We start from the raw sequence: 14,845 nt of genomic DNA, 5'->3' as shown, positions 1-14,845 counted from the left end.
GGCGCGCTCCACCACTGCCAGGCGTTTCTCGAGTCGAGTCGAGTCGCTGTTCTTGATTGGTGTCGTCGCGCGTCGAGGAGGTCGTCGATGGGAAAGGTCAATGATATCTTGAACTAAACGAGCGTCCAGCCACCGGAGTATGGAAGAAACGAAGGGAAGAGAGCGCCCCACTGATGAGTGGACGTCGTCGGTCGGCGGGAGAGATGGCTGTTGGTGGTGGAGGTGGTTGATTGAGATGCTCAACTGCGCCTGGGGCTGGGAAGCAGGGCGTTGCCGTGGAAAAGGGAGAGGGAAGGCGCAAGGCAAAGGGGAAGAAGAGCGGGGCTGCCACATTGAAAAGGGCGAAAAGACTACAACCCCCTGTCAGCCAGCAGCCAGTATAATGCAGTCAGGTCGCGACCCTATTCTAGTGTGACATGCTCGCTGTAATACTGTCACGCGGCGTCTTGTTGCCCGGTGTTTGTATCGATTAATTCGAGCAAGCTTGCGTCGCCAGCATGACGATGATAACCGGCTCTTTCGCTCAGGCTGGGCCACACGCACTTGGCTTGGAGTGAGTTGCGGCCGATACGAGGCTGGCAAACTTCAACCTGGGCGGGTTCTGAGTCTGGAATGCCAAGCCCCGCTACTCAAATACGAAAGATGCTCGTTGCTCATCACAATCTTGGCAATGACTATGAGGAGGCAAGCTGAAGTAGTCGCTTTACTTCGACAGAAAGATTGATTGCTAATCCACAAACTCCATACGCTACCATCTTTGCCATGTTTGCTCCCGCAAACGGTCGTGTCTTCTCTCAAGTCCCCTTCTATGTACGTAGTCATGTATGTCTAGCAAGTGGACATGACCCGTCAGTCAAGACTGAAGATGCGCTTGGCCGTCCATAGCACAACAGGGTCGGAAAACGCCAATGCCATAAAATGCAGTGTACACGCTCAATAGTGCGTGCCATGTTCGTAACGTCAAAGGACCAAACTCCAAGCCATGCAGCCTTCCTGTCCTCTATGCCATGCCGAATTCAATAAATGCACAGAAACAAAAACAATTATATACTTGAACGCTGTGACGGACCCGTCAGCTGTTGGGTTTGGCCCACTCAAGCGTCTCTTTTGACTTCACTAGGAAGCAATGTGGTGCTGGGCCGTCATCTGTGACGGAAGTCGCTGACTGTACATCATGTACTCAGGGACCACGCCTGTCCGCACCTCATTCCTGCGGCCGATGGGCTGATAATGCATCTGCGCGGGAGGATGTGGGACTTGCATATGGTACTGATCCAGAGACGCTGAGGGTGGTGGGTACAGGAGAGTGTTGACGTGCCTGATGGGCTTGTAAGGGCTGTGCCTCTGCTGCAGATAGAAGCTGGGCGAGTTGGAATTGGGAGTGTGTGCCATCGGTGTGCTCATCACAGAGCCAGGGCCAAAGTGGTCGGGTAGCGGCGATGCCGTTGAGTACGGCGCGAGGCTGCCCGGGCTGTGGTGCTTGGGGGCCGCCCCGTATCCCATTGGAGTATGACTGGGCAGCGTCGGAGCAAACACAGCTTGTTGCATTGGCGCCGTCGTGGGCCCCATGTTCTGGGTCGCCATGCCGGACTGTCCTGACGGATAAACGGTAGACATGGCTCGGAGACCAGGTTGCAACGGCGGCAGCGACACGTGACCGGCGGCTGAGCTGCCGTTCGTTGGTGTCATGTACGCTTGCTGGTGCGGGTGCTGTTGCTGTTGCTGTTGCGGATATGCTGACGTCTGTGTCTGCATCGTCAGCGCCGGCAGGTTGCGTTGTTGATTGGTATGCAGGGCCAGGTTCGGCGCTGTGAGTCTACCGGCAGGCTGTGGTACGTTTGAGGCCAGTCCTTGTTGGACCAAGCGGGACGAGGGCACCGCACGCTTCGCCGGATGCTCCAACATGTCTTCGTCCATGCTTCTTTTCCGTGAGGGTACGAGGCTGACGACCGGCTTGGACGCCAGGGGCGAGACGTTGTTGGTCTGATAAGCCGCCCAGTTCTGCTGCGAGCGGCTGGACGTCGGTGAGAAGTTGTTCACGGCTGTTGGTGTGACAGGGCCAAAGTCGGGTACAGACATGTTCGTGGGCGAGTGCAAGGGCGAGTGGACAAGCTGGTGAGCTGGCGAGGCAACGTCGAGAGGAGAGTCGGGGATGTGCAAGGCCCTTTCGTAGTACTCGTGGAAGCAGGACAGCTTCTCCAGCCATGCCACCCATTCTGACTTGGAGGCCAGTAGATTATACCGCATGTTGCTCAGGAATTCGACCTCCATGACGTGAATCTCCTTCACGTCGAACGCCGAGACTTCTGCCCATGTCTTGTTGGTGTACGTATTATCGTCCAAAACTGCCACATGTTAGTGCCCGCTCTCTGCGTGTGACGGATTTTAACGCACACTTGTTCCCCAGCATCAGGGCCACGACCAGCAGTCTGTATTCGCTCCCGGCTCTCCCCTTGACCTCGGGTGACGCCATCTTGAGGCGGTAGATAAAGAAGAGGGCAAGAAGAATAACATTCTGGGTGACTTGCGTAGTAGACAAGACACTCTGGGTCCATTTCCTGAAGGCGTCGTGGGGTCGCGCTAGCTTGGGTAATCGAGGTATCGGTGCGTTCGCAGGTCTTGTTCGGACCGACTCGGCTTGTCGGAGCTCGTCGGACGTGGTGAACCAGAATAAGCATGTCATCTGCCTTGGATTAGTGATGGACCAGGTGTGAAGCTGGAATTACCATGCTCACCTTTGCCGTAAACGCAGCCAAATCTCCGCCATTCGGGTTGATCCAGCGAGGCAGGCCCAGACTGTGGAACTTCAGCGCATCCGAGTCGAGATCTGTAGGGTGTCCTCGGTGTTCCAATGGAACAACAATGGCATTCGGTGATGGCGGTAGTGTTTGCTGAGCCACCAGCGGTGGTGCTGCCTGGCTCACTGGTTGATATGCATCTTTTTGCATCCAATTCGAAGCCAGGGATTGAGAATGGACCGGTTGAGGTTGTTGCAACTGGACTTGTGGAGGTACTGTCGACCGATGTATCTGCCCCTGATGAGCCTCGCTCATGGCAGCTCGTGACCTGGCATTGTATGGGTGTGCTTGGGGAAATCCACGCATGGCATTGTTCTCGTAGGCAGCCATTGGTGGCTGGTACGCAGTGGACATGTCCTCCACCGGGGGCGTGTGTAGCCCGTGGTGGAAGCGGTGGTTTGCTCGCAGGTGAACTCGTTTATCTATCGCTGGCTGTGGCCCGTTCGAAGGTGACAATGGTAATCTCGGGTTCGCGCAGGTGTGATAAGACATTGGTCTCTGGTAGGTTCGCTTCTCCTCGTCGCTCGTCGTTGTCGATGGTGATCTTGGTGTCGTCGTCGTCGAATAGCGGTCACGACTGAAGCGGACCAGAACTCCAAGGAAGCTCGATAGGTGCTACGCTTGTCGATTGGTGGTGTTGATGGCCTGAGAGCCCACGCTGAAGGCTCTGGCAACTCGCAAGGGACTGGGGGGCTCAATGGCCTTGGGAACTGGTGTTGAGTCGAGTTGTACGGCCAAATTAACCTCCCATCCGCAATCTTGACTGCTTCTTTCCTTAATTCAGACTGAGCTTCGTGCATTCATGATCAAGGTTCAGCAACGACCCAACGAGTTAAGAAGGATAGATGGCTAAGAGTCCGAAGGTTTGAAGGTCGAGCTCGTGATTCCGAGGCTGCTGTAGATGTGATATCAAAGCAGCAGGAGCGTGTGACGGCGGTGACCACCAAGTGAATCGGGATACAGTGAATGTGTTATGAACGAAGATTGGAACAGGGTCAAAGTGAAGAATGAAGGAAAGGACAAAGACTGGCCAAATGGAAAAGGGAGACCGGCCGGCCGAGTCTGTTCCATGTCGTGTCGTGGCCCGAGGTGGTCCTGGCGTGGTGGACTGGAAGGCGTAGGCGCAGGCGTAGACGTAGACGACTGGGCGGTCCGGGATGGAGAAGTAGGATGGGGGGGGGTCTCGCTGGGGCTGCGTCCCAGTCTCCAATCCAATCCAGCCCAGCCCAGCCCAGCCCAGCCGTGCATGCCATGGGGACAAGATTTGGAACCACTGAATGAAGAGTGACGGACAGACATGGAGCCTGCCTGGTCAGTCAATGAATGGATGGAGCCGCCGGCCAGCGGTGGTAGTGGTGGTCAATCGTGCCAGGCTGCTGGCTGGTGGTTGCCCTGGCCCGTAGCGCAGTGCAAAGTGCCAGGTAGGCCTGGCCGCCTGGCACCCAGTCCAGCCCGTCCGGTCTCAAGCCGATGACAATAGTGGCTGACGACTGGAGCAGTGGGCCGGGGGGGGGAAGTCACGCTGCACTAACGTGAGTACATAATAATTACCCCGGCACATTTGGCTCACTGTGACCTCGCCCTCCGTTCACCCTCCAGTCGGCTTACGGGCTCGCCGGCTGGCAAACGGGATACGATTTGGTAGGGTACGTGCTGTCATTACTAGTAGTCTTGAGGTTCTTCGTCATGAAATGCTGGTACTATCTATACTCCTCACATTAACAAGCAACTGAAAGCAGCGACGGGGATGCGTAAAACATTAAAGACGGTGCAGAAATCTGTCCCACTGGAATTTGCACTGTTATCCATGTCGTACGTAGTGGCTGCAAGCCCGCTACGGAGCACTGTGGGATCTATGGGGCCGGTGGCCCAGAAAGACATCCAGCGCTACTAAACCGTGCCACTGGCCAGTGTCTACCTTACCATACCGGGGGGTTCCAACAACAGCACAGCCTAGGGTTCATGCGGGTTAGACCCAAATCCATCACGAGCAGCAGCTTGTCTTTTCACATGGTAGGTCTGGTCCGATGTGATGTTGAGCAGAAAACAGTTACTGATTTGTTGCGTTGCGCTGCGCAATGGATGGCGGTTGTCTGTTGGCAATCACAGGAAGCCAAGCCAAGCCTCGCGTCTCGCCCTCCCTTTGTCCAAGGCGAGGCTTGCTTGTTGTTGGGCGGGGGCTTGTTGGAACCTTGCCGCCGCCTGTTGCTGCTGGAACAGAGATCGTCCTGGTTTTTAGCTGTCCTGTTGTTGATAGGCATGCGGTTTGATGGAGGCATGAAACCGTCTAATTCCCTGCAGAAACGGCATGGCCCCATTGAAAGGCAAATACGTATATGCAGTTGCACAGAGTCACAGACTGAGGCGGGCTCCACAGGATGCTTTTTTTCTCGCTTTTCCCCTCGCTTACTACCCCTTGTTTGCGCTGGGCGCGCATGGCCAGTGGGCAGTGGCTTGCATCGAATCCTAGGCCATTGGTGAGGAGCAAATAGCGAGTCGCCTGTTGTCTGAACAACACGGGAGAACTTACTGAAACACAAGTCACCAAATACCAGGGACTCACCTACCTCCGGCTGCTCTCAAGAAGGGCAGGTGAAAGGAAATTGGTGCTTGTCTATCAACAGAGGATGAGATTCCCTGACCTTTCGTCATCTGGGGGCGATCCAACTACGTACCAAGTTCTGTTACTAGTCCGTGAGTACGGAGTACGGAGTCGTAGTATCCGTAATTACCCCGTAACAATTCGTCAAAAATTGCATGGTATTATCGCGCATGAAGAGTAGAAAGGAGTCCGCCCTCATTCTCATCCATCAATGAATCAATGACCCCTGCATGCGCCATATGAGGAACCCACGTCGAACAAGCCCCCGCGGGTACAGTGTCAGGCTAGCAAATTAATCACCAAAGGCGATCAGATCAGCGTGTATGTCCGCATCCGCAAGCCTTCTAATAGTGAGAAATAATAGGCAGTCGCCAATGCCCAAGATGCCGCGTACGGTCGTTGAATTGTGCGTGCCGTGTCTTGCTCGTTGGCCCGCTGCTGCTGACTTGGCCTGGCCTGGCCTGAGGGGGGTTTGAGACGATGCTGACCACTGCGAGCGACGACCTTTGCGCCTCGCCGCATGTCGATGAAGGGGCGATATGCAAACCCAGCTCGTGATGAGAAGACGTCTCGAACAGAGGAAGCGGAGCCTGGCTGGCGCACAAGAGAAACGGCGGCTGGCGTGAACGTCGGGCCCGCTTCCCCCCTGGTCCAGCCCCAGGAGCCCGAGCTAAAGTGGTTGCATATTTGCAGGGTCGTACGAATCATTGTAGGCGGTGGGCTACCTGTTTTGGCTTCCATCGCAGTGCGCGGCTTGCTGTTGGCACACATGCCGCATTCCGGTGCGCCTGCTTCTGGTCAGGATCCAAGAGGCGTGCCGTCAAGATTTGTTGGAGCGGCTGGCCGATGGGACAGCAGCAGTCCCTGTCCTTGGCGACTGAAACGGAGGTGATCCAAACTTCAAAGTCTCTTGGGCTACGACTGCTCCGCCAACAAGTTGACTAGTTGCCAGCGGACAACTGGCGCCGCGCGTGGTGCTATTAACTAATAATTAATAGTGGGAGTACGGATGCGTGAGTACGTATTCGCAAGTCCAGGGTGGATCTCAGGCTGTGCACCGTACGTGACAAAGGACATGGATGGCAAAAGGATAGCAATGGACCGGGTGTCTGACGCAGGCTGCATAATAATAAGTACGGTACCGATTGATGCCGTGCGTGCGTGCGTACATGTTCGCTTCATGTCTCTCTGAAACTGAGGCAAAGGGTGGACCAACAAGCTACGTGTATCTTAGGTGCGTATTATTATTCGGGCGTCTCTGTCACTTGAGCGAGAAACCAGGTTTGCTGTGCCAGACACACGAGATATAGCATCAGGGAGACTGAAGCCACGGGTGAAATTGGGTGTGTTTAGCCTCTGATGCTGGTCAGTAACACGTAACTGAGGGTAGTGATATTACTTTTCGGATTCATCGTCGTATCACGCTGCCTGGGCGGGGAGAGTGCAGGCGGGCGGGTCATTCGCTAGCTGAAGGTTGGACTTTCCTTTTCAAGTACGTACGTGCAGGCAATAATCGGCAGGTGCTCCTGTGCCCCTTTCCATCTGCTGGCTTGCAGCTAATAATTATCACTCACCACCGGTATTGCTGGCAGGCTCCAGCCCTGTAATTCAAACGCCTTGCAAATGCTCCTTTTGTGAAGCATAGGATCTGTGCCATAATATTACAACTAATACATGTATGATACCGAGTACGTAGTACAATTCGTACCGCTTCTTCTGGCCCCACATGACTCGATACTAATGCACCGCAATCACGACCAGTGTACGTAGTATTACCTAGCTACCTTTCAGCCGGTTCAATCAGCAAGCTATCCATGATTATACTTGTACCATCTTCCCGCGGTCCCATTCGTCGATTCACAGGCCGTAGTATGGCGTGCTAAATTTGATACAATGTCACAGGCAACGATGCACTCTGTCCGCTGCACCGCCGACTGCTTAATCAAAAGTACTACGTATCCTCTGGCATGGCGCAGACTGCAGCAGCATCCAGCAGCGGCAGGCCTTGATGGCTGGCACTAATAACGACAAAGGCAACCTTGAACCTTGACGATGTTGACGCTGGCCTCAACTGTCGAGCCACAACCGCGACGGACTCGGACCAGCCGTGGTGGGGGCTGGGCTTGGACGGATCTACGCCTCCCTTTCAGGTCAGCTGCAGTTCATAATTATAAAAGTCAACTGGTGATGAACTCACTCATACGTAGTACGCAATGCGGCCGGCCGCCACTCTTATGCTTGCTCATGTCCACATGCTCGCGACGGACACAGAGTCACGGACAGATAGACAGCAAGGTCGTGGACTCTACGGATACTGTCGTTCTCTTGGCCTCGCGGCTTCCCGGTAGCGCCTCGTCACATTCCGACCAACGCACGTACAATCAACGCAAGCAAAAGTATCTATGGCAGGCTACATCCTACCGCGGACAGAGGGTGTACGGGCACTAGTCCCACAGCTGGGCAGACGGAGGCACCCGTTGTGCTGAACGTAGCTGGTCAGCTGTGCTATCTGCAGTCAGCGTGTGCGTATATCCGTTTGTTGACCATCGATTTCGCCTTCAACACGCTTGGCACAGCGCAATTGCTCATCAGGCTGTGCACTAGAGTCACACTTTGCGCCATGCGAGACCGGGATCTGCCTCGACCATCCACCCTCCAGACCAGCCAGCTCGCCTTTCCAGCCTGAGACAGATTCGTGTTCCTTGTTTTATTAGGCGTTTGCTAATTATCACAGAGGGATAATCGGTGATACGCAGGCTTCCGAGCCAGACCAAGCCGGCAAGCCTTCAGCGACAGCCGTGTCTGACTTGGGGCGTACTACGTACCAACAAGTACTGCCATTGTCTCACCATCACTTTGTTCATTTCTTTTATTATTCATCGACAGCGCGGCACATGCAAGCAACTCACTGAACTCAGACGCCCATTTCAGTCCTGCCACTGGCCGCTATAGGTACTGTGAGAGACTGGGGCTGTGGAATACCTTTTTGCGTAAGAAACAAAGTTTCCCTCTCGCGGGTGCGCGGCGCTCTGTAGCCTCGTAGCCAGCTGGAGCTTCCCGAGTCAAGATCGCATTCGACGGGAAGAGCTCATACATATTCGTGACGCTCCATCATGTCTTTTCGGTCCTCGGAGCTGCGTCGAGTCTCGACTGGATGCATTCTCGGCCCCGGCACCCTCGGACCGGCCGCAGGACCCGTCTCGTTGTCGCCCATCGAGACCATCGCCGCTCTCGACAACGGTGGAGCCTCTTTCGAGGACGGTGACGGACACAATGTTCCGTATCCGCGGAAATGCTGCTTCATCAGGCATGTCATGAAATAATTTTTTTTTTAGTTTTTCTTAATCGCATTCGACGCACACGGCCGGTTGGTGGTGGGGTGGCCTCGACAATGACACGACATGGACGAGGATGTTGGTGAGGGGTGGTGGTGACAATCCACTGATCCATATGGCGTCGCAGGTTTGTGAGGAGAGGCGCCTGGCAATAAACATGTCACACACCGGCAATGGGGACGGTGTGTGGGGATAGATGAGCGAGACTCTCACCATGTGTCCCCTCTTATCTGCCTGTCAGAAGAACCATCACCCCGTCTACCACGCACGCTTCGATCGACATGGGAAGCCAAGGCTGCGTTTATGTAGTCAGCAACTATCAAAATATGGCATCACGCACAGTGCCGCGACGCCTACTACAAGATCGAACTCATGCTGCCGGTGTACGGTGGCCGTCGTGCTGGGTATTTGCAACGTATTATGCATAGACAAACATATCTAGATGGCTAGCTTTTCCAGCGAGTATGCCTCCACCTTCTGACTGATGAGATGACCCGTCTCGCGGCTGCTCCTCATCACCACCTCCCCGCCACTGACCACCTTCTCCCTCTTGGGCAGCGTCTTGGCCTTGAGCCCCAGCGGCAGCATCCTGCCCTCCTTGCTCTCGACGGTGACGGTGATGGGCTTGTTAGCGTTCATCGTTCTTGAGCCCGACGCGGCGGCGCCGGCGGCGCGCCCGTAACGGACAACCTCCCCGAGGGCGCCGTTTAGAAAGACGGCTTCCTCCATGCCGTCGAGGGCGGCGGCGACCTCGAGCTTGAGCGCGGCGAGAATGTCCCCCGTCTCCGTGGCCGTGTCGAGGGCGTCGTTGAGCAGCCAGCCCCCGGAGCCGATGGCGTCGAGACAGCGGCCGAGTAGGTCGGAGATGAGCGCAATGACACCGTCCGGGGGCGGCTCGTTCCCCTCGGCGTCCAAGGACGTGGGGTCGATGTAGAGGGATGTCCAAGCGCCGCGTACCAGTTCTATGCGCAGGAGGTGGATGAGGGCGAGGATCTCCTCGGTCTGGAGGGCCGTGGCGAGGGCCTTGACGGTCGTGCGCGAGGGCAGGCGCCATAGTTTGGTAAAGGCCAGGGTGAGACCCCTCGACCGCGTGCTGCTCTCGTCGCCCAGATAATGCTCCGTCACGGCAATCTCGCGCTCCAGGTCGTCGAGTTCCATGTCGTCTTGGCCGTCGGCGTGCGCGCTGGCGGTGAGCAGCTTCTTGGGTGCGTTGCCCGCGGTGGGGATGAGATCCATGCTCGACATGATGGCGCGGATGGCGAGGAGAACCTCGACTTCGCCGAGCTTGGTCGCGCGCAGGTAGTTTAGGAGGAGCGTCAGGGATGGGTCCGCCTCGGTGAGGCACTGGATCAGATCGCTGGCAAAGGATCGTTTCCTTGTCGCACTCTCCATCTCCTCTCTAAAGGCGGCGTGCATATTGGTCATGGTGAGGTGGCCCGCTACGGCGAGGTAGGCCATCACATTGCTGTCGGGCTGGAGGAGCCGGAGACGAAGCCGATCATCTTCCGAGCCCTCGCCCACGTCCACTGTGAAGACTCTGGTGATGCCGTAGAGAACCCAGCGACGGTCGACGGCCGGGTAGGCGGTTGGCTCCATGAACCACTCCCATGCCGGCACTTCGTCGTCGACCTGGTTGCCGGTCGCTTGGAATCCGTTGGGGGCACCATCGATGGCCTTGTCCATGCCAAACTTGCCGCGTAGCTTGGCTTCCCACTCGGCAATGGCGTCATTGTTCAGGAGCTGGTCGGCCTCCTTCTCCTCGGCGTGGTGCTTGCGGAGGTATTCTTCGGTGATGGTGCCGGGAAGCGTGTGGGAGAATTCGGGAGCCGGACGCCCAGTCCTGGCTCGTTTCGCTGGGATCTCAACAGCGGTGCCGCGTCCGATGGAGTCGATGAGCAGACCGGCCTTGCGCCTCCGCCCGTTGCTCTTGGGCGGCTCAATGTGGATGCAGACGAGGGTGTTGTCGACCAGCGCGATAGCCGTATCCTGTCTCCGAAGGTAACTGATCAGCTCAAAGGACTGTGCCTGCTGGCTTTCGGCGGGGAGGTCGGAGAGGTCGAGCTGTGACATGGCGTGGACCGAGCGGTACTGGTAGTTGTACAGACCGATTGAGTCGGCGGACATGGCGAGAACAAACGGGCGGGAGAGCCTGGTGAAGGTCGTGGCCTCCTCCATCTGAATGATGGACTTGACCTTGGGCACGGCGCCGTTGAGGTCAAAGACGGTCAACGCGCCCTCTTGGAGCTGGAGAAGCGTCCCGGACTGTACCTCAAAGTGGTACTTGGGGCGGCCAGCCCCCGCGGGCGCTGTGAAAGGCGCAACATCCAGAGGAGTCAACCTCTGGGCATCGGCCGACGACTCGCCAGTGCCCACGGCAAGGACCAGCAGGTGTCGACCCTCGGTGCCGCCCGTCGCGCTCTTGGACACGAGCGCGAGGAGTGAGGGCTCCGCGCCTGCGGACTTGGGCAGGGACGTGTATACCTCGGGGCGACTCTTGAACATGCCGTCACTGAACTCGGCTACCGTCCCCGAGATGGCAAAGTCCACCTCGAAGCCCGAGACGGCGGAGGAGGAAACGTCGTCCACGACAGACTTGGCCGAGGAGCTCCACAGCAGAGCGAGGTTCTCCCTCAAGCTGAAGACGTCGCCGTTTTCGCACACCGCAATGACATTTCCCACGGCGCTCGTGGCGGTAGGCCCCGAGGTTGTGACGTACAGCACCGGTGACTTTCGCAGGGCCTTGGTCTCGGTTGTGGATGTCGTCTTGCCATCGCTGTGGACCACATCCTTGAACAGCGTAATTTTGTACGAGGCGCCATCCTTTGTCGCGATATATGTGTAACGAGAGACATCGCTGCTGCCGGTGCGTCGAATGCGTATGGAATGCGGTGGGCAGGTAAATGATTCCTGTGGGGGGATGGGATAGGAAGTGATCAATCGCGACCCGGGAATCTACTCGTGTCAGCCATTGCTCTCTATCACCTGAAGAGAGGACAACCTACGTCGTATATGCTCGCCGTCTCGCCATCAATGCCGACAGCCAATTCCGTCCTCTTCTTCCTTAATCCATCTCGCTGGCCGTAGACTTCCTTGGCGACGATCCTGCTGTCTGTATGGCCCAGCGGTCGGGGTAGGGTCGACAGCACATATGGTTTGTGTATCCTGTATTCAGAGGCCATGGCGACGAGGCGTAGGAAGCTCAAAGTGGCAGTGCGAAGGGGCTTCTGGTTGTCGCGACGGTCGTGATGGCAGCACAGCGAGGCCGATTATCATCGTGCGTGTCTGCGAAACTTTTTGGTGGGTCCTGGAAAAAGTTGGAGCTGTGCGGCAGCAAAGATAATCCGGTGGTGGGGTGATGTGGGGTTGTTCCGTTGCATCGCTGTGAGAACGAACCTACCCTACACTTGTGTTGTGCCTCCGCATGCTGGCTGTCGAACAAACTAAATGTGACGGCTGGTGAGTGGAAAGAATACCGCACACTCGTTTCTTCGCCTTGGTTCAACATGTGAAGTCCCGTTTTTTTCGAAGTGCTATCTGCGGCCTCCGGTGGACTACACACTATTAACACAATACACTCATGTATTGTTGTAGACACGTCATTGCTTAGAATGACTCGCACGTTCGATGGTCGATGAGGCCCTCGGAATGGGACAAGCCATCAAAATAAGCGACTATAGTCCTGATTCCATCACTTGATCATCGTCCCAGCCTTTAGCCAGAGTAAACTCTTGCCACTTTTCCACAGCGCATCTATAGCGAGCATTCGGCCGGCGGGCCGGCTTCGGAGGACCCACATGTCCCGAGATGCCGGAGCGCTTGGCGGAGGGCTCCCGGGATCGGACTCATCGAATCTAACTAAGGTAATTATTGATTCCAAAGACCCTTCCGCCGGCATGCTCGGATGAAAAGATTTGCTTTCACGGTTTCGCCGACACTGTCTCGTAACATCGATCAGGTGCTTTTATTCTCAGAGTATTACGACGCACGAGAGATTGGGGCTCCCACATGACCACACCAAAGTCTAATGACCTCAGCGGCGCAGGCAGATCCGGGCTTCCTCGACCGGGAGGAGTGGCCTTTGTCTTGGAGTACACTGATAGTTGCAATCGACAAACAGATGAAACAAATGCTACTAATCCTGTAGAGGTTTCATGCTACGTACGCATCGACCTGCAGATACCGGCGGTGCTCCGTGAAACATCGACCACGTAGGAGGGATCCGTGACATTCAGCCTGCCGCAGGAATCAGGGCTCCCACGCCCAACACTGACGAAGCACGAACAATGATCAGTCACCTCGTCTCACAACCAAGAAAGTCAGCTTCGTCAATATGGCAAGTCGTCCTCGGGTTAATGATTGTCATATTTGTGTAATCCGACCACATCGCCATCAATACTTCAAGCACAGACCCCACGGTCATGCAACCTGACCCGCTCATTACAGTCCGTCCCCAAGGGGAGGTCGCCGAAAGGTCAGATTCGTAGCAACAAGAGGACATGGAGACCAGGCGACCAACATTTGTGCCGCGCAGTGCCCTGCTTTCTTCGTCTGGGCGACGATCCATCTCCGTTGCATCGGGGAATGGTGCAAATGGAAAACCCCGCCATTGGAGTCCCTGTTCCTGTCAGGTGGGAGGCAGTGTGCTTGTATCCGTTCGTAGTACTGTGCCGCAGGATCAGGATGCTAATATGACTTTCCCAATCTCGAATGGATCTGGTCAAGGAAGGCTTTCTTTCGCATTTGATCCCACGAGAGCCACGAGAGGGTGATAGCAGCCTCTCTTCTCTCATCCGTAACTTGCTGTACACAAATACTAGTCGCCCTGACTAGTCTACTTTAGACACCTGTGAGCCTCAGCCACCGCGCGAAGAATCAATCAATCGAGTTTCTGGAAGAGGAACTACCGATGCTCCTCGTCCCGCATTACGTAGTTGTGCCGCACCAGCGCTAGACGACAAGATCCCACAGCGCGCATCCTGCGCAAGTTGGGGTCAAGTGGTTGTCATCACATACATACATAGCCCCAAGGAGAGAACTGTATACATCTTGGCTGGTGTCCGGCTCCCATCTCACCTCCCGCCCAAGGTCTGAGCCTCTAGGAAAATTCTCGCCTCGGTGGACGCCGTAGCGCAGAGACGTCGACGACATTACGCGACGAGTAGAGACTTGACATTGATAAGGGTGCCTCTTCCACGCACGCACTCACCTCGCTCGCTTCTTGACGACTCGCGGCATTCGGCGTTGATCAAAGGTACCTACCGACTCATCGACGACCGCCTTTTTGCTCTCGATCTGCACCACTCTGTGTTGTACGTACAGGCAAGTTCGGCAGCTCCATTTCCGTTTTTCCCACCCATCATCTCACCATGATGCAAACGGCCAAGCACCGACGGGAGCCGACTATCCGTTGGCTGTTATCATCTCGCGCTGGCCGAAAGTCTTCGCTATGCTGGCGTGGACAATCTAGGCAGAGGCAGGCACAGCATTCCTCGTGCCTTGGATCGCACAATAGCGCGGTGCTCAGGCTGCGCGTTGAGTCGATCAATAAGGACGCTTGGATTTGCGAGCGCAAAGCAAGCAAGCATCAGCCCGGCACTTTGCGCTGACATCACCACCTCCGCTGGCCGGGGCCCCGTCTCTCAACCCCCCACCCGGCCAGCACAACCAAACAGGGCGACAACAGGTGCCAGCGAGGCCGAGCACAGCGGCTTGCGGCCTGAGCAGCCCTGCTAGTGCCTGCTCCGTACCCCACTATGGAGGCTGCCAGTGCAGTGGATTCGCGGCACCCCCAAGTTCCAACCTGCAATCGCTGGCGTGTCAAGTGGCGCACCGGCGATCGGGCAGCCCATCTGGAGATGAGATCAGGGCAGCAATGACTGGACTGGCGCCAGGAATTCAAACGCAGCAAAACAGGCCCACGGGGGCCCAAGTCATGTCGGCAATTACAGCCTGTCCTGCGCTCGATATTACGGCGGCACATGGACATTGTCATATCCATGATCCATTCACCTCAGTGACAGTAGCGACCCCCCCAGGTCCAGTGCCCTCTTGCCCCCAATCGTCAGTCGAGTCCAGTCTCCGTCGTTCCCATCACCACTTCTTCACCTCCA

The 14,845-nt window shown here is 56.3% G+C and overlaps 3 protein-coding genes across 3 annotated transcripts; 1 reads left to right on the top strand and 2 right to left on the bottom strand.

The window, feature by feature from the left end:
- Positions 1–1,116: 1,116 nt before the first annotated feature.
- F5Z01DRAFT_638005 (uncharacterized protein) lies at positions 1,117–3,152 on the bottom strand (the record flags this gene model as incomplete). The annotated part of the gene is given in 3 exon segments (XM_046262329.1): positions 1,117–2,345; positions 2,395–2,716; positions 2,736–3,152. The coding sequence occupies 3 exon segments, from the start codon at positions 3,150–3,152 to the stop codon at positions 1,117–1,119; spliced, it is 1,968 nt and encodes a 655-aa protein (XP_046116765.1).
- Positions 3,153–4,646: 1,494 nt separating this feature from the next.
- Positions 4,647–5,494, top strand: F5Z01DRAFT_188072 (uncharacterized protein). Its single transcript, XM_046257985.1, has one exon. It carries the CDS (start codon positions 4,761–4,763, stop codon positions 5,277–5,279), a length of 519 nt encoding a protein of 172 aa, XP_046116764.1. The 5' UTR covers positions 4,647–4,760; the 3' UTR covers positions 5,280–5,494.
- Positions 5,495–8,942: 3,448 nt separating this feature from the next.
- On the bottom strand, positions 8,943–12,168 carry F5Z01DRAFT_187531 (uncharacterized protein). Its single transcript, XM_046257983.1, has 2 exons — positions 11,738–12,168; positions 8,943–11,687 (listed from the first exon to the last, which is right to left on the bottom strand). The coding sequence occupies exons 1-2, from the start codon at positions 11,912–11,914 to the stop codon at positions 9,174–9,176; spliced, it is 2,691 nt and encodes an 896-aa protein (XP_046116763.1). The 5' UTR covers positions 11,915–12,168; the 3' UTR covers positions 8,943–9,173.
- Positions 12,169–14,845: the final 2,677 nt, after the last annotated feature.

This window comes from Emericellopsis atlantica (genome assembly GCF_019669845.1).
Source record: "Emericellopsis atlantica unplaced genomic scaffold F5Z01scaffold_19, whole genome shotgun sequence".
Taxonomy (NCBI): Eukaryota; Fungi; Ascomycota; class Sordariomycetes; order Hypocreales; family Bionectriaceae; genus Emericellopsis; species Emericellopsis atlantica.
The sequence above is the reverse complement of the archived record's forward strand: the minus strand, read 5'-3'. Positions and strand labels throughout refer to the sequence as shown.

Coding starts and splice junctions, on each gene's coding strand:
- F5Z01DRAFT_188072 (XM_046257985.1), top strand. CDS start 4,761: ATGCGGGTTAGACCCAAATCCATCACGAGCAGCAGCTTGTCTTTTCAC.
- F5Z01DRAFT_187531 (XM_046257983.1), bottom strand. CDS start 11,914: ATGGCCTCTGAATACAGGATACACAAACCATATGTGCTGTCGACCCTA. Junction 11,688..11,737: donor AGACGGCGAGCATATACGAC/GTAGGTTGTCCT, acceptor TGACACGAGTAG/ATTCCCGGGTCGCGATTGAT.